General features: G+C 42.6%; 2 protein-coding genes across 2 annotated transcripts in view; both read right to left on the bottom strand.

Annotated features, from left to right (window-relative positions):
- Positions 1–1364: 1364 nt before the first annotated feature.
- On the bottom strand, positions 1365–4072 carry fadd (Fas (tnfrsf6)-associated via death domain). Its single transcript, XM_079283197.1, has 2 exons — positions 3695–4072; positions 1365–1842 (listed from the first exon to the last, which is right to left on the bottom strand). Exons 1-2 carry the CDS (start codon positions 3993–3995, stop codon positions 1574–1576), a joined length of 570 nt encoding a protein of 189 aa, XP_079139323.1. The 5' UTR covers positions 3996–4072; the 3' UTR covers positions 1365–1573.
- A 3076-nt stretch (positions 4073–7148) lies between these two features.
- ano1a (anoctamin 1, calcium activated chloride channel a) overlaps positions 7149–18977 on the bottom strand; it is a 67796-nt gene continuing 55967 nt past the window's right edge. The window contains exons 21-25 of the mRNA XM_079284515.1: positions 15948–16100; positions 14686–14738; positions 14414–14598; positions 13911–14016; positions 7149–12435 (exon numbers count right to left, since the gene is read on the bottom strand). Coding sequence (XP_079140641.1) covers positions 12148–12435; positions 13911–14016; positions 14414–14598; positions 14686–14738; positions 15948–16100 — 785 coding nt within the window. The 3' untranslated portion in view covers positions 7149–12147. The remainder of the gene's footprint in view (positions 12436–13910; positions 14017–14413; positions 14599–14685; positions 14739–15947; positions 16101–18977) is intronic.

Raw genomic sequence — 18977 nt, 5'->3', positions numbered from 1 at the left:
AAAGCTACTGCAGCTTGTAATGTTACAGTTCATTCCTGATTTTTATTTTGAGTCAGAAAACATAATCTTGAAACAAATATTTTGGCAGTTTGGAAAATATGCTAATATTCATTTTCGGGCAGAACATGAGCTCACGTCTGGCCAGCAGCTGATTAGCATAGCTTAGCACAAAGAGCTGACCTGGTTCTGCCTACCAGCACCTTTAAAGCCCACTAATGCACACGTGTCTTGTTTGTTTGATCAGTTGAACAAAAGTGACTCTCTGCCATAAAGTGAACAAGTCGATTTCCCAAAAGTTAAATAACTCATCATATGTATTCACATGTCCAGTGACTGGATGCTAATAAAACCCACCAGGTTTTTAAGAGGCGGTATTGCACTACCCAAGTACAGCCCTTTTATATGTCTGTATCCCTGTATTATCCTCCGGCGTCAACCTCTGGTTCTGCCGATACGGTTAAAACCTGCAGTCTCTCTACTGACCATCAGGGGGCGACTCCTCTGGTTTCAAAAATAAGTCAGATTGTATGGAAGTCTATGAGAAAATGACTCTACTTCTCACTGAATTTATTACCTCAGTAAACATAAGTTTATGGTCTCAATCATAGTTTCAAGTCTTCTTCAATACAGCATGATGTTCATTTAGTAAATTATGGTCCATTTAGAGTCAAATAGACCATAACTCAGAGTATGCTTTAGGACGGGCTTACTGTGATTGACAGGTCGCTGCCGCTACCAGAGACTTATACGGTGTCTCTACGTCACTCGTCCCCATTCCAAACATGGTAACTTGCGTTCATCGGTTGCAAAAAAGTCAAGATGGCGACGTTCGTGATCCAAGATGGCGTCCGCGCAAACCGCCAAACTCGAGGCTTCATAACGGCAGTCCACAAACCAATGGGTGACGTCACGATGACTACTTCCACTTCTTTTACACAGTCTATGCTTTTAATCTCACAGCATGACATGAGATCAATCTCTATGCTGCCATTGGCAGCCAAGATTTTAGAAAACAAAAGTCTCCACACATTTCATTTCTTTTGAATTTGAACCCGGTTGTCACTCTCTACTGAGAATAGTTGATACATACTGATGTACAAAAATGCCCTTAAATTCTCTGGAATATGAATTTATAACAGTCAATCATAATGAGCCCTCCTGCTTTCTCTAACTTTGACATTTTGACCAGGTAATCTGTGTATTTATCTCTTCCAGACTCGACTACTGCAACGCTCTTTATTCTGGTATCAGCAGGAACAAACATCCAAAGACTGTAATTTATACCAACTGTGCTGTCAAGCCCTAACCCACCACCACCTGCAGAAGTCTCCATGTCGAATGATCATTTGGTGACACATCACGATTTACACATTAAGTTCATCATTTCAGCTCTCTGTTTTCATCCTCGGATCAAAATATGAAACATGAGTCCATTAGCATGTTTTGTGACATTCAGGAAGTCAATTTATTGATCAGGTGATTTTTATTTATTTTTTCCTGGAAGGTTAATCACAGCTCTCATTTTACTCCCAGAGTTCACGTCAGTCTCATCTGTACAAAGCTCCCGTCTACATCATAGGGTTCGAAGACTGTCCTCCACATTGTCGGCAGTCAGGTTGAGCTGGCAGGCTCTCAGGGCTGCCACCAAGTCCGACGCTCGGGCCTCGGCTCTCCGACTCCTCCTCCACTCCTTCAGCAGCTCCCTGGCCGTCTCCTCCAGATCCGTGTGCCTCCTGGAGACGGACTCCAGCTTGACGTCGGTCAAACCCAGCTTGCGGCCCAGCTTGCGCCAGTTCTTTCCCAGGTTCTCGGCGATCACATCGGTGGCGACGTTCAGTTTGGCTGATGAGGAAGCAGAGGAGACGGTTTAGAGAAAAAAGAAAAAAAAGGAAACAAATCGAAATATTGGGAAACAAAGCATCTTTATGCAAAATATAAAATGCAACTTCCCCTCTGGACACGTGGCATTAGAAGCAATGTAATTATGTCTGAGGTTCATTTTGAATTAATACAACAATTAATTAATGCATGTGGCAAGCAAGACCAGGGATCTCGGCTTGGGTGTTGGGGCTGAAGTTGGTCAAAAGATTTAACTACATTTGCAATTTCTACTAACATGGTACAGTCTACGATACTGTTGCTGCTTGAAGTGTTCCCACTTGAAACAACTCTGTTCCAGCCACACAACAGGTCAGGACATGGAACAATACCAGCCATATTGAGGGTGGCGGCATTAGCACTGCCAGGTCCTAAGTGTGTACATGCCACGACAAGTTCAGAGACGCTGGTTTTCCCTTAATGCCTGGCAATGTTAACTATAGGCTGAGTTTAACCGGACTAGTCGATCATGACTCTGACAGTCATGTGTCATATCAAACTATAACAGATTAAGACTTCATCCACAAGGTTAGAAAGACTGTAAAGTGGTATCAAGGTGTTTAAAAAGACATCTGTCAGAGCAAAGTGTGACTGCAAGTTTAAGAAAAGAACTGATGGATGAGGTTTGCGGGGTTACACATTTGCTGAATGCACTGTGGAGATCCCGGAGCTTAGAAAGCGGCAATAATGCCATTTTACTCGTCAAAGTTAATTTACTAGTCATGAGGCGTACAACTCAGCCGGTAAAAACATTCTAATTGCGCGCGCTAATGTTACACGTCTCAGGGCTTTTATTATGAAAGTTAATTAGTAAGGGAGTGGATCCGGACTGCGCTGCCTTTGCAAAGGATGAAAGCAGTAATCAAGTTAGTCGTCCTTGTTCAGGATACAGAGCCTCCATGTTGTTGTCTCTTAAACACAGGCGTAACTCACCCCGTTCTGATTGGTTGATGGCTTTATGCACGTTGCAAGATGAACTAAAACTAAATCCTACTCGTTCCGGAAAGAAGTTACGACACTCTTTTAAAAAAACATATTTTATTCGCTGTTTGAAAGTGTGCGTGACAAAAACAAGAGTTAGAAAAAGCATATCGATTTACAAAAAGAATTACCAAAAAACCACCCCAACATTAATTTAAAACATCCATCCTTATGAATACCTTCACATCTGGCCTTGACCTCATGAGGTTTTCCATCGAGATCAAGGAAAAGTGGTTCGGAAAAGACCAGGGTCGAACAAAGTGAAACAATGAAGGTGCATTGTGGGAAACGTAGGAACCAGTGTTTTTGGAGAGCTTGAACCATACTAGAGAGTAAAAGTAACTTCACCTCTGCTGTGTGTGGAAGTCCCGCCCCCCCCCCCCCCCAAGTTAATGGGAGGTTTTTTGTCAAGTACATTATAATGATTATGATGATGATGATCCTACAGTATTATAAATAGTTTAGAGGTCAGCTACACTATTACAGTTGCCAGTTTACTACAGTATGTCCCCCTGAAGCTCACACTGCAGCCGATCACAACAGTCACTGCAGTGAACCCTCCCTTCATGTTCACTGTGTGTGCAAACGGTTTCATTCCGCTAGCGGTTGTAGTTTGTGGTGCTGTTGACAGGATAGCGCAATGAAGTTCAACAGCACTGAATGCTATGGCCCAGTCGCCACAATAAAATGCATGCTATGACAGTACTGCTGTATTAGCCTGCATTAGTTAGTAGTTTTGAGCTGGTAATGGTGGTACTAGTGGGAGCCTCCTGCTCAGCAGTAACGTTAGCGGGTGAGAGCACCGCCTTCTGCGGCTCTACTAACTCCAGCCTACCTCTCTCCGCCGCGTCCGGCTGGTCGTCGCTGTCTCCAGACCCACTTTCTGTCCAGCTGTCCAACTTGTCCGAGAGGTCGTTTCGTTCAATGCCTTTGAGCAACTGGGACAGGTACTCCGTATTGTCGGCTCCCAGTTTGCGTTTCTCCGTCAGGACCTGAAACAGTTGTGTCCCGTTCTTGATATTCTCCAGCACTCTTTTCCCGATGTCGTGGCACAGAAACTTTATGCGACCCAGCTGTTCCTCGTTCAGCTGGTTCGAAATTTCCAGCAACAAGCTGTTGAACTGTAAAGAGCTCATGTCGCCTCAGACACAGGTCGAAGCCGACGGTGTCCGTCTGAACCAGGAAACGCCTCACTTTTACTTTCACTTCCGCTTGTTCCGTCTGTTAGTCTGCAGCTTAAGATAGGTGTGTGTGTGTGTGTGTGTGTGTGTGTGTGTGTGTGTGTGCGTGTGTGTGTCCGTGCGTGTGCGCGCGTGCGTGCGTGTGCGTGCGGGTATTAACTGGAGACTTCTTGGTTCTTACCTGCTCAGTCATACCTAGGGTTGGGTATCGTTTGGGTTTTTTCCGATACCGGTGCTAAAACGATACTTTTAAAACGATACTGGTGCCTGAACCGATACTTTTTTCTTCAAATTGAACAATATATTAACTGTTTAAAGTATACTATGAATATAAATAAATACAAAACACTTGGCTTCAAACTACAGCTTCAAACTTTTTAACTTCAAACTATGAACAATATATTAACTGTTAACAGCTTACAGTATAATTAAACAAATATAAATAAATACAAAACACACACACACTCTGTACACACACTACAGCTTCAAACTTCAGCAATTATTTTGCAGAAATATGAGCATATTTGCCTTCTCTGGCAAAATACGACACCTATTTATTTTACCAGTTGGTGGCGGTAATGTGCCAATTCATCGTTTGCCAACCACCACTACACCTCAAAGAAGAAGAAGTTTTCACGTGCCGGATGTTGTGCTTGTTATGAGCGGCAGTGATAAGTACCCGGATGTCGATGGAGTTAGTAGCATGCCAGCCGTTTGACAGATCGTTTTTTTTTTTTTTTTTAATGAATCATGGCCGAAGTCGTCCGGTTGTAATAATACTATGAGTGAGGAGCGGAGGACAGAGGCTATCGTTAGCTGCTGCCAGGACAGAGTTATCAGAGTAGTGTAAAAAAAAGTATTTCAATCGGCTCAGGCACCGAAAGGAAGCACCAAAATCTGCGTTGTGTTTCGGTCCGGTAGATACCACTCGTATAGAATAGAATAGAATAGAATTTATACTATCTTGATCCCTTTAAGGGGGACATTTTTCTCTGCATTTGACCCATCCCTGTATATATATATATATATATATATATATATATATATATATATATATATATATATATATATATATATATAGCCTGTTGTATTGGCTTTTTCATGTTAATTGTCTTTCAGGAAGTAACTGGTTGTGATGCATATGACAATTCCATCAATGTAGGCACATTTGTCTTTTGTTTGTGGAAATATTTGGATGAGGTTTCTCAGATAGGCTCTAAAATAACGATATGCTATTATTAGCACAATGTAGAGGATGGAAAAATGTCACGATGGCAAATCCCGGTGTAATAATAACGTTTAATCAACGTGTTCAAATAGTCTGTCCGTTCACTTTTGAACCAGTTTTGGACATCTTTTCAAGGGTGACCATAGTCTTTTTAATACGTTTTTTCAACGGAAAAATGCTCACTGAGTAAAATCATGATCTTTTACCAAGCCATTGTTTTGTTGATTCTTTGTTTTGTTTCAATTTACAACTTCAAAAGTGCTAAATTTGATATTCAGAGCGTATCTATTTCCTTCACACTGCTCTCAACATGGCGACGGCTGTGCGCTAACAGTGCAATCTACGGCAACAGTGCTGACAGAGCTAACACTGTTTATCTGAGGGGGAACTGTGTACAGCCTAGCTGCGTAACCAATACCCCCTCCCGTTGCTCCCGAAACGCTGGGAACGCACCCCCCAAAATATACACGCGAGACCGTCGTAGTCTGCTTAGGGAGGCGAAAGCCAGGATAATTTAATAACACTAGCCACTGTCGTATCTCTTATTTCATGCTATCAACGTCGGACTCCCCGACTGCCGAATATCAACGGATTTAGGTGTGTGTATGCAATAGGTGTGGGAGGACTGGATGTACTCCAGGGTGAGCCCGCTCTAAAGAGTGCTAGAGGAGGAACTCTCGTGTGGTTGGGAGCCTCGCTTGGTTCAGGACCCTGGCCCTAACACTCCTAAATTTAGATACCAATCTAATCCCTACTGTTTCCTAATACACTTCAGCTAATGCCTAAACATTATCAACCAACACTGCAACATCACATGATACATTGGCAGAGCTTCAAAATCAATCTGAGCCAATGAAATTAGTAAATTGCCGCAATGATCAACAACACAATCTTAACCTTAGCTTTCAACAGGAATGTCATTCAAATCACATGTCTTATAGATTTACTGCTGTCAGCCTGCCCCAGGGGAAGAGCTCTCTTACTTTGAGGAGACTACGAGGACCCCACCAGAGATGAGCAACACTGGACTTTGGTTGGAATGCACAAAATACAAACCAGTTTTATTTGGTGTTTACAAGAAGTTCAAAAAAGGTTACACAAATGAATAACAAAAAGAAAATGAAAATGATTGATCATACAAGATCTCAAATGTACCCAGTTCTAAAAATCTCCAAACCCTCAAAGCTCGCCCAAAAGAAGAATCCTCTCTTTTTGTACCCTTCTCCTTGGCGCGTTCTGCAACCTCCGGGTCCATATAAGGTCATACAACAGATCATTTTTTTAATCATTAGTTCTCATAGTCTCATCCCTTCTGACATACCTACTTTTTAAGTTGAATGCTTTTCTGCTAGCCCCCCTCTTTGTAGAAGGTGTCTGTGCAGCTCTCTCCGAGCAGGTTGTTCCCTCACTAACACACGAGTTAGTTCAGGAATTTACAACCTGTCTCCCCCGCTGACTGTCATTCAATCATGTCAGAGTGAGTTTAACTCAAACTTCAATTACTTCATTAGTTTTAGCATAATAGTCACCATTACAAGCATATATGATATATTACATGCATTACAAGCACGCATGGTTATATTTTGACAAATGACAGGTAATTTTACGTTTTAGATTAGGTCACACATAAAAGCAATTTTATAATTGAAACGTCTCTAAACATTATAGGGTTACATGCAATGAGTATATGGTGTTTGAAAGTACTCTCTCGAAACGTTATTGAGAGTGCAGTTCAGTTGGAAACGTATTGTTGCAGGAGACAGGGTTGATACAATAGAAGACCCACCTTAGTTGACATTGTACTTCTGTGGTAGAAATTAGCAATCAATCAAAGTACCAAAATAAAGTGCAATGCAGGGATTTCCAATAAATAGATGCACTCCAGGTAGTTCTCTCATTTATTTGCAGATAGCGTAAACAAAACAAAACAAAAAAGACTCAAAATATTAGACACGGACAAATCGGTTATACATGCATAAAAACTTGACATATGTTATTAATAGATATTAGGCATGTCACAACCTGCAGTGTTTTATCATGTGACATCAGGTTGCGAGAGATTCGGAGGACACAAACAACGCTGTAGCCGACACAGGCTCCGCGGCCCCAAGGCAACTCGTCTATCACTGAATAACAACGCTAACCCTACGTACACACGGAGTATAAGATTTGGTCGAAAGAAAAGTCTTTTTTCTCAAAAGAGCAAGTCACATCCCGGAAAGAAGTACTGTCCTTTTGTGATAAAAATGTCTTTGTGTTCTGGCTTCCCTCCAGATACAGCGAAATAGGTCCAAAGTGATGTATTCTAGAACATAGAATAATGAATTAAAATGAAGACACTAGGACAAAGTATCAGTCACTGGTCCCCTGCGGGTGGATAAAAACCCTTTCAACACGTTAAATGCACTTAGAAATGCATTGTCATGAAATTAGAAAAAAACAGATATCGAACATTTTTGACCTTACAGTGATTATACTTCACTGCAATAAAAAAAATAATAAGAATAATACATTCTACCAGTCTGGGTTGAGCGCTTAAATCTGGGGTAGATTCATGTATTTACAGCGGGGGATGCAGTATTTGACACATTGATGCATGCAGACTGAGCATGTGACTCCATCTTTCAGTCCGCAGCACTATTACGTTCTTCAAAGTAGTATTCAGTCACTCCCACGTATTCGCAGCTTGATAAATACAAAACAACATATTATTCAATCTTTTGTGCTTGAAAATGGCGAATGGCAACAGTGTTGCCTGTCCTGGTTTGACTTGTATCTCTTCGTATGACGTTTGGAAAACTCAAACGAGCCAGAGAGGAGAATATAAGGCATGTGAGAGAGTCGCTCTACAAAAGTAGTTTAAAATTAGTCTCAATCCCATTTGTCCCAAGATGCAGTTTCCTGACGGCACACGCTGCATCCACATACTTGTACCGCTACACTTTTAAGATAAAGTTGTATTTGTAGTGCACAACAAATCTAAGCCCTCTAATAAATACAGCTGAGCATCTCGACGATATGCGAAGGTGTGAATGGCTTTTGCGTTTTTTTTTATGAAATTAAAAGAAAAACATTTACTCGTCATCTTCTGGGCTCTTCAAAGCTGCGAAAGCCAACATTACCCATCGGTGGTTAAAAAGTGTCCGATAAAGAATTTTGTCAAGAATGACGTTAATTTGGTTCGAGGAAACTCTGAGAGTTGACATCAGTAAACGGCTCCGCTCTACAGATGATCCAAAACGCAGTGAGGCAAAAAAGAGTAAATGCTGGACTTTGATCGCAGTTACTTAAACATGCGTTGACTGATTTTGTGGCCACTAGGGGGCAGCAGACACGAGATGAAAGCACACCACTGACATGTCATCGCTTTTGAAAGTGTAACTTTGGTGTTTTGAACCTACTGTCCCATGTTTTTGTGTCTACGTGACGAACGGGGACAGCAGTTTGCGAAGTTGGTCCGGTATTGAGGGAGAACGCTGCTGCAGCAGCTCGGGGCAACTCCACACCGGCAATGTACGTCTTGTACATAAGTGCTCGCTTTTGCCACTGACATGCCCAGATTGTTATTATGAGTACCTGAAAACATTACGGAAAGAACCCTACAGAGAAACATTTTTTTTCTTGAACTTGCTTCACTTGGTCTGTTTGTTATCGTGTCTCACCACGTCTCGCTCTGACATCTCACTAGAGCAGGGATTCCCAAAGTGGGGCACCCCTGGGGGTGCGCGAGCTGCCTCTAGGGGGTGCGCGAGAGGAAAAGTGTAATGGCGGTCTGATGGTGTAATAATATAAAATATTTTAAAAAAATGTAATTTTAATTTAAAAAGTGGGATTTTTCACAAAATAAAAACATGAATTATAAAAATTCCCTTTGTAAGATTTAAAATTAAAAACGTACAATTGAATAAATGCACTTGAGCTCCTTCCGGCAGTCTTTCCGCCTGCCGCCAGTCGTACACACTAGCCAGCCTAGCTTGTGCAGCTAACGTCAGCTAACAGCGAACTTCATGCATTCAGCAACATTAATTTAAATATGCTAAACTGGCTGAAATCGGGGAAACTGTCAGGTGGGACATCTGAAGCTATCAGTCGTAAAAGAGGAGAGGGACAGAGAGAGAGAGGAATCGGAGGCGAGGGGAACGGAGAGGTGCGTTGGGGAGAGACCGGGAGAAGAAATCGAGCCAGAGTCAGAGGAAGATGAGACTGAGGAGACCGAAAAGGAGGAAGGGATAGCACAGACAAATGGGGAGCACATCGGCCCATCGAGTCAAGGTGAAAAAAGAAGAAACGGGGGTGAGCATCAGACTGGGAAAAAAAAGATTGAAAATTATGAGAAGTATCTGTGTCTGGGCTTCACTTGGATTGGCAACGCAGATTCCCCAAAGCCACAGTGCGTGGTGTGCAGTGAGGTTCTGGCTAACAGTCTGAAGCTCTTATTTACGTCGCCACCTGAACACCAAGCATGCCAGTGCAAGTCAAAAGCCCCTTACATTGTTTATATCGAAATTGGAGGAGTTACAAAACAGCCAAAAACAACTGGAGTCTCATTCATGTGTTGGTCTATAAATGACGCACTACGGGCTTCATATCTGGTTACAGAATAGCGAGAAAGGGGCTACCGCACACAATCGCCGAAGACGTGAGCTTGCCAGCTGCCAGAGAGATGGTGGAATGTATGATTGGAGAGAAAGAAGCAAAAAAGTTGGACATGATCCCGGTGTCCAACAACACTGTGTCGCCGCATCGATGCTTTGTCCGAAGACATCCTGGCTACATTAGTCGCTCATTAATTGTAAATTAAATGTGACGCAATCTGCCTCTGAGCCTGTGTGCTCGCATCCGTATTGCTCTTTAAAAGTGACGCCTTGTGTCACTGAAAGTTATTGAAACTTTGTTGCAGTGTTTCAGGGCGTTTTCACACCTTCAGTTCGTTTGCTTTGTTCTGATTCAGGGATTAATATGATACAATGTTGCAGTTGCCCCTTTGTTGGGTTTGTGTTCACACTGCAACATTTAACAGCGGACTCAATATTATAAACAAATGCCACACGCGAGCAAACTGTTCTCTCATTGGTCCGATTCGTATGCGGCTATAAAGGCTTAAAAGGCTCTGTTGCTTCTTTTTTTTTTTATTAAGGGGGGGGGGGGGTGCGCGAACCAGGTCGGGATGTAGAAGGGGGTGCGCGGCCTAAAAAGTTTGGGAACCGCTGCACTAGAGGAAACGCGAATGAGAGTTCGATGAGTACAGAAAACTAAGTGTCAGCTCAAAGATTTTCAATGTAGCAGCTGATTGTTTGGCTGATGTCGACAATGTGGACGTGACGCGAGATCGCTGAACGAGACTTCTCCTTGAGCCAAACTTGTTCAGACCAAAATGAAAATGCTTTATTTCTCTGTAGGGTTCTGTCCATAATGTCATCAGACATTCTGAGCATTCTGTCAGTGGCAAAAACAAGCTCTTTTAGTGAACGTACATTGACATTGCAGAGCTGCCCCGAGCGATTATGTTGCAGCCTGTTTAGCGTCTGCAGAGTTCTTCTTCAGTACTGGACCCATTTGGTTGTCCTCATTAGTCACGTAGACACAACAACATGGGAACATAGGGTCCAGGTTGAAAAATACCAAAGTTACCCTTTAAGTCGATGAGGTGAACTTGTTAGCAAACAGTTGCATTCTCACATCCAGCAGACACAGAGCTACATTAGCATTAGTTTGGATTCCTGTTAATTATAGCAGCTAATAATGTTAAAGAAATATAAATAGATCGCATTACCATAACAGGGAATTGTTGTTTCCAGCCGCAGGTAGATGTTTTCTCTGTTAACCTGCTGTACACTATCTACTCAGCACTAAAGAGCAGACAGAGGAAGTTATTAATTAGCTTAATGCAAGTCAGTCAAGAGCCAGAGAAAAATATCTTCAGCTGCTTAAACAGGACCGGGTGGCCAGAAACATTTACTTTGCTCTTTGTTGGATGTGTAAATAATTGTTTGCAATTGTTTGCAAGTAGCTCACATATTTGGTGAAAATATGCAAATGTTGTGTTTCTCAACTTGTTCTGCTGCTGAGTGGCAAAAAAAAAAAAAAATAGAAATCGGTGAGTACAGCTTTAAGAAACACTTAAGGAGGTGAGACGGAGCGTGACATTACTTTGTGTTTGTGCTGTGTTTGTGCCTGTGCTCGCCAATTGCAGCTTTAATAATTCCAGTTCAATTGGAATGAATAATAATGTGACTTGTGCTTCCAGGAATAAATGCCAGTGAGCACGGTTAGGTAGTGTGTTCACACTCACAAATGTAACAAATGTAACAACGAGCAAAGTGGTGCTCGTGAACAAGACAATAGTACAAATCAACAGGCCGCTCGACACAGCAGGTCCTCCAGATCCTTGCCATTCGTCCCAACAAACCGACGACCATGTTGCATATTCAAAAAAGTACATCATTAAATTCCTGCGTTCGTATATAATTGTGCAAAAAAAAGAAAAAAAGGCTTCTGAGTTTTATGGCAGAATAGAGGTTGAGTCGTGTCTCACTAGTACGGTATCAGGAGGAAACTCTTCTCAGCGGGACCACTTGGACGGAGGGGTTTGGCTTGTTCCCCTCAAATACAGTGCAATAATAAACAACGCGTCGTGATCATACATCTTTTGAGTACAGTCGTTGGATTTTTAAATTGACGATGTCTGACTTAACATGGGGAGAAATGTTAAAAGGAAGCAAACAACCTGTTTTTAATGCGAAGGAATTCTAACGTGAACACGTCATCGTTTCAGTTTTTACTGTCAGCTTTGCCAATTAATAAGAACTGATAACGTGTTTATGGATAGCCGTCTTAACCTTTTAACAGCCGGGCTGTTTAAGCAGCGGATTAACTCGTTTACGGTTCGTACACGGGTGCTGCGTTCGCTTCTTCCTCTTTGCTCTCCCAGACCACGGCGTGCGTGGCGGGCCGCGAACGGGGCTGCGACGGGCTCTGACTGGCCGACGAGGGGGAGGGGTAGTTGTCCTGGTTGAGGTTGTCGCACGCCGCAAGCCTTTTGCCCTGCTCCTCCTTCATGAAGAGCTCCACCATGAGGATCTTCTCCTTGTGGATCTGGAGGCTGATGTCTTTGGGGATGTCAGGGATCAGCCAGTCCACAAAGTCGCTCATCAGCATCACCACGTTCTGCACAGGACAGAGGGGACAGAGAGCAGGTTGGAACGGCTCACATGTGGACGTCTCGTTGAAGCAGATATCACATGTGTTCCAGTCTAGCAGTCTAGTAGCAGCTGAGCATATGACCTTTGCGAATCTGCGGCCATATCAAGAGTCAACAAGCTGACGCTGTAATGACATTTACACAGCCAGCTAATCTAAAAGCTAACTTTAGCCAGCAGAAGCTAATGGTCATTCCAGACCAAGTGAGGCTGCAGCTTTAAAACCCCAGAGTGTACTGAACAATCGTTGTTTCATGTTTTATCAATGTTTCATTTGTAAGAGGATGATGTGTTGTTTCTTCACAGAGACGAAAGTGATTTCTTATTAAATTTTTAACACATTTTTAGGTGAGCGGCAAAAGAACTGGACTTGATAACATGAACTAGCCTAGCTGTTTCCTTCTTTTTAACCATAGCTATCAGTGAGTTAGTCGAGCTTCAGACATACATACTGTAAGTCACGAATCAATGACAACAGAGATATATTTACATTTTAACTGGAGATTTGTTTTGTCACATTTACAAGTAATACAGACCAATTCCTGTTGGGAAAATTAACAGATTAACTCCCAGCTGACATAGTAAATGAAAGTTATGATGTTAATTCTTTAGTCTGTCACAATGTCTTATGATTATGGATTTAAATGCCATACTTCCATTATTATAAGTTTATAAATTCTCATTTTGACCTAAAAAGTCAAATCTTTGAAATGACATCATTTTAAAAATGTTTTTTAAAGTTGTGGCATGCATCTGGACCCCACGGGAGTGTAAAAATCTACTTGTCAGAGCTTTGTGTTGGACAAAACTATAGGAAGGTGACACTTTATCATATTCACTGATTCATCAATCTAGCTCTAATTTGAATGATGATGTCATCATTTTTTATCGGTCATGAGATACATTATTGGATTTAATTATGAAAATCAAACAATTGTATTTCCTGGTGGGAATGGGCTTCCAAACACAAAATATTTACCCAATCAGTGAGGAGAATAACAGGAGCTCAGAAAACAAATCTACAAAATAGAGAATCAGGTCCAAAGAGGACAGAGCAGATGGTGAAAAACGTACGCCAGGAACTAAAGAACCCATGTGGCTCCGGTTAGATTGAGCACCATCTTTGAAGCAACAGCGTTAAACAGCAGATGGTGGAAGTTTTATTTCTCGGTGAACACTTTGCTGTCTTGTTTGGAGAATAACGTGAAATCAATCACACCAGGGAAATGAATGGAGGAGAAGCAGACAGACACATGCAGCTCCACACAGCCTCCTGATTCACTCAGAGGCCATTCATTGATCGAATATAAATGAGTTGTTTGCTGGTTTGTTTGCTTTGCCCACGTAAAATATGAATGGGAAAAGTGAGCGCTGTGCGCTGAAAGCATGTCGAGGCGTGCATCATGTGTGCTCTGATATTAATATCCGTGAGCGGTTCCAAACCTGAAAGACAACAACGAAGGCGAGGCGGGCGGCCAGGATGGCCCAGAACTCCTTAGACAGTTCGTACGGTGTGCTGGACGAGGGAGGTTCTCTGTAGTCCTTATACCTGCAGACACGTTTCAAAAGATTTCATTCATGCTTTACAGGTTGTCAGATGTCCATTGCTTCTTTATAGATGATCAATATTACAAAAGGTAAAATAGGCATGATAAGTAATTGTTTGGGAGGTTGGGGCTTGAATGATACATTTTTAAATGTATCGTTTTCAAATATTTAAACTTGTGGCTGTATTTTTATTGTATTTTGTTCATGTATTTTTTTTAGATCTCATCGTTGACTGTTAAGTTTCGCCCTTAATCTTATTTTTGCTGAGTTATATATTTACTTAAAATGTTTATATTTTATATGATGATATAAGTTCTAATTGGGTTGAGATCTTATATACATGCATACTGTATTAATATGCATTAATTACATTTTTCTTTTTTAAAGTGAAACCTTACCTGCAGATGTCTACCTTGTAGCCCAGGTGCATCGGCTGGAGAGGGGCTGTCCCCGGCTGGAAGTCACTGACTTGGAAGTAAGACAGCGTGTGGTTGATGAAGCCGTGCATGGTGCCGTCCATGCTGTACATGTACTGGTAGACCATCCGTGGGATGAAGTCCGAGGTGAAGGCGATGACAAAGGCCTGGGGGATTGAGAATGGCTCTTCAGCTTACTGCCATCACGACATCTAAACACAAGGTTAACGCGACCGTACAGACGCGAGACTTACGTTGACGATGACTGCTACCTTGCTGAGGCCTCTCAGGAGGTTGTACCAGATGCCTGCAGAAAGAAGGAAGGAACTGTCAGCTTCAACACGTCCATATTAGGTCAGTGAGTGCCAGCCACCACTAGATGGCACAAGCACAGAGGTGGTAAGACGTCGCTGTGCATTGTGTTGCAGGAATGTTACCTTTTACTTTTAGGGTGCATTAACTATGAACTGCTCTATGATATTACTGTTGACGTGGACTGAAACTCCAGCACTCCTTACCAGTATTTCGCGTTAATGCCTTGTAATGCTAATAGACACCCACCATTTCACAGTGTAGAAGAACACCCACAAAGTTCATTTTCATGTGCTAATTGAGCATGGCTCACCGAGATATGGATTTTCTTACATTGAGGACAAAAGAGGGCAAAAACCTCAGTGTGTTTTGTGCAGCGAGGTTTTGGCACAAGAAAGTATGAAGCCGTCAAAACTGAAGCGGCATTTGGAAACAAAACACCCTTCTCTCAAAGATAATCCTGTTGAGTACTTTCGAAGACGACTTGAAGACCTGAGGACATCACTAAAGTGTTTTACTACCTGCAGCCATGGACATGGACGTGTTAGATTAATCCGCAGCAGATCAACTGAAAGCTATACCGCTGTCAAATGACACTACAAGTAGGCGAATTGAAGACATGTCGGATGACATCAAACAACAGACCACAGCTCGAATTTAGGCAAGTGGTCATTTTGCATTACAAATGGACGAATCTACAGACATCACAAATAAAGCAGTTTTACTTGTTTACGTGAAACGTGTGTGGGACGGGGACTGACAGGAACAATTTCTCTGCACAAGAGAGCTCCCTACTACTACGACTGCAGAGGACAGTTTCAGCTCAGGTTCAAACTGCATCATCTTTTCATTAATTAAATACATTTGAGAAGTTGAAAATTTGGGTCATGGCTTGTCATTAAGGGGTGATGGTGGGTCCCACAGTCAGAGCAGTTGAGAACCACTGAGTGAAACACTTTTTCAAGTCTGTCTTATTCAAGCAATATTCACATGCCCGTATGCAAGTTGAATCTGAGGTAGTTTCATTTCTACTGCTGAGAGTCCACACAGAGTGAGGTGAAGTTCATCAGAATGAATTGCATATCTGCTCTCCTTCGTGACCAAGGTCTTCCCTTGGATTTGTTTTACCCTTAAGTAGGCGGTGTAGCTGAAAACATCGAGCAGAATATACATTTCATTTCAGTCGGGGTTGGTGGACACCCACCAATGTCTTTGGCTTTGCCTGCAATCGGCCTGCGCAGCTCCATGACAAACTTCTTGGCGTCCAGGCGAATCTCGATGATGTTATTCAGAAGAGCGAAGAGCGGAGCCAGAGGGAAGGACGCCACGAAAAGAGTCACCATCCCGAACTGGATGACTGGAGACACAGACACGAGGAGAAATTAGCAGAAGTTACTGGATGGACACATTGTAATTTTTCTTCAAAAAGGGAAACTGACTGTGGGCACTACCACCCACCAAGTTTGGGTAAAATGTGTGCTGCCCAAAAACAGCTTGAATGCTCCTTTAACTATCCGTTTAAGCTTTTCTGTCGGAAAAATACGGACGGAGTAGCTGCTGTAGAGCTCGACTGATGAGATTTGTCAGAGTTGGAGCTCTGGGAGCTGCAGTTGAGGTGGAAATATCGGTTAAATTAAAGCTGCGTTCATTACTCTTTGGTCACTTGGGAGCAGCAGAACACAAAAAATATAACATCTGACATTTCATCACCCTTTAAAGCTAACATGTCAGCAAGCAATTGCCTATATGCCGTATTTATTAAAAATATATAATAAAATGACAGCAGAGAGAGTGATTTTAAATAATAATTAACTCCGCCAGTCGTAGTCTGAAGAGATTATTTGTTCAGTCGCATGTGCATCAGTCTCTCTGTCTGTCTGTCCACGGGTAATCTCACATACTGCTGGACCCACTGACTACAACGGAGCGCGTCTTCTCATGTTTGTAGGAGGAAGAGCTAGGTAGCTGTTAGCAGCCGGTCGGCAGCAGAGTCCTACCGTGTGCTTGGCTAACAGCGCTAGCAGCTAACGGGTCTAATAGAGCTAACAGAGCTGACGGCCACTGCAATAAACTCACAGCAGGACCGACAGTTTCTGTTCAGAGGAAGTGTTAAACAGTCAACATGAAGCGTTGCATGGTCAACTGCAGTTCAGCTGCACTGAGCTGGTGCAGACAGCTGTATCTATTGAAATAAGATCTGTTGTTTGATACACTTGTGGTCGAGACAGATGTCAATTATGGTTTGTAATCATTCAATTAAACATTACAGCAGTGGTTGTTGCAGAAACACCTGGCAGAGATCTGCGTTCAGCTGAGTGGACTGTTTTAGTCATCTGTGGGTTCTTCACTTTGACTGACTTCTTTCTAATTACACATCCATTGGTGATGTAAAAATATTGATCAATGCACTGGCTGAAATAATACAAAAGTAAGTCAACCAAAACTCATTCGTTTAAAAGGTGAAATTATCAATACTAATACACTACATATCACACAGGCACCAAGTAGTTTGTTACACCTGACTGTGACAATTACTACCATCTATCCGAGCCGTTTGACAAGCGATATGTTCCGTCCTGTTGCTCTGTTTCGAGAAGAGGGTGGAGGCAGGGTGATGCCATTGTTGGACCCGTCATTCAGTTGTGTGGCTGTTCGTCCTTACACACACTACACGTATTGCGGAATGCACGCTGAAATGTGTGGATAGTGTGCACTGAAACTTGCAGTGAAAACCAATGTGTGAGATGCAGCAGTTGGATTTACACTGGCCGACCATCAGAGAGACATGTCACGCTCTGCTGGTCACAGCTAGACATGGAATGTTGCACTTTCCTTTAAACGATAAATATTGAACTAGGACATGAAGAACGGAGAGTGCTGAGCTTGAAGTACAGCTTTAATCATCTCTTCTAGTCGTATTGTTATAAGCTTCCGTAAGCCTCTATCATCTGCTTCCCTCAAGGGATGCACGGCTTAACAATAGCGATCCAAAGAGAGCAATTACACGACCGCAACAGCCATGAGTGCTGACCAGCCAAATGAAAAGCTTTAATCTACTTATCTTCATTAAATGCACGGACAGAAATCCCTGGTGCACATGAAGCATGACCTATCCAAGGTTTCCACCTCACTGAATGACAGACTGTGTGCTGTCATTAAATCAAAGGTCAACCACAGTGTACCTCAACATGGACAGACGTGAAGCAGGAGCAGAAGGCAGAGGAGTGACTGAATGTGTTTGATGTAACTTGGTACATAGAAGGTGACATTAAAGTGATTTTTCGAAATGCTCGCAGCCATTATGCTCGTTAGGTTTGACCTCAGCATTACGTGCTCCGCAAGGGACAGGGTGTTACAAAGGCTGATACTCCCTCAGGCATTTCTCATGGATCTACTTTGAGTGAGGGTAGAAGACAGCACTGTGACAGAAGCGATGAGGATGATTCGCTGTTAGCAGACGTCGGGCAAGCTGGAAAATGCGTTACTGAGGAGGGAGAGCAGCATTAAAACTACAAACCTCTCCTGAAGACAGTCGTAGCTTTTACAAATGTTCAGGTAAAACCAGGGTTAAGGTGTGGAGGTTTCTGGTAGTCCCCTAAAATTCCGACCCCAAATGAAACCAATGGAATATAAGTGGGCTCTCGGTAGAACCCCCATGGTGGGTTCTAGATGAAACCCTCGGAATGTAAAAGGGTTCTCGGTAGAACCCCCTGGGTGGGTTCTTGATGAAACCCTTGGAATATAAAAGGGTTACAAGTAGGACCTCCTGTGTGGGTTCTAGACGAAACCTTATTAATACAAAAGGGTTCTTGGTAGAACTGAGGGTTGGTTTCTTATTAGCAACCTTAGAAGTTCAAAAGGTTCTGGGTTCTGGATAGAGCCTCTAGAGATGGTCCTGGGTGGAACCTTTACACAATGGAAGGGTTCTCTGTCGAACCTCCTCTGAAGTAGGGCTGCAACAACGAATCGATTAAATCGATAATAATCGATTATTAAAATAGTTTTCATTATCGATTATCGAATTTCATAATCGATTCGTTGTGTCGCGCGATTATTACGCCACTCAATAAGTCACGGAGATGTTTGAGTATAAAAATAAAAAAGAGCGGAGCACAGCGGAGGTAGAGGAAAGACCCGTAACGTTGTTCTGAAACACATGACGGAGGCAGACAAATCAGTACAACCTAATGCCGTGTTTACACCAAACGCCAGTCTCGCCCGGGACTATTTGTGT

Source organism: Melanostigma gelatinosum (assembly GCF_949748355.1).
Source record: "Melanostigma gelatinosum genome assembly, chromosome: 2".
Classification (NCBI taxonomy): Eukaryota; Metazoa; Chordata; class Actinopteri; order Perciformes; family Zoarcidae; genus Melanostigma; species Melanostigma gelatinosum.
This window is presented reverse-complemented; position numbering and strand designations above follow the sequence as displayed.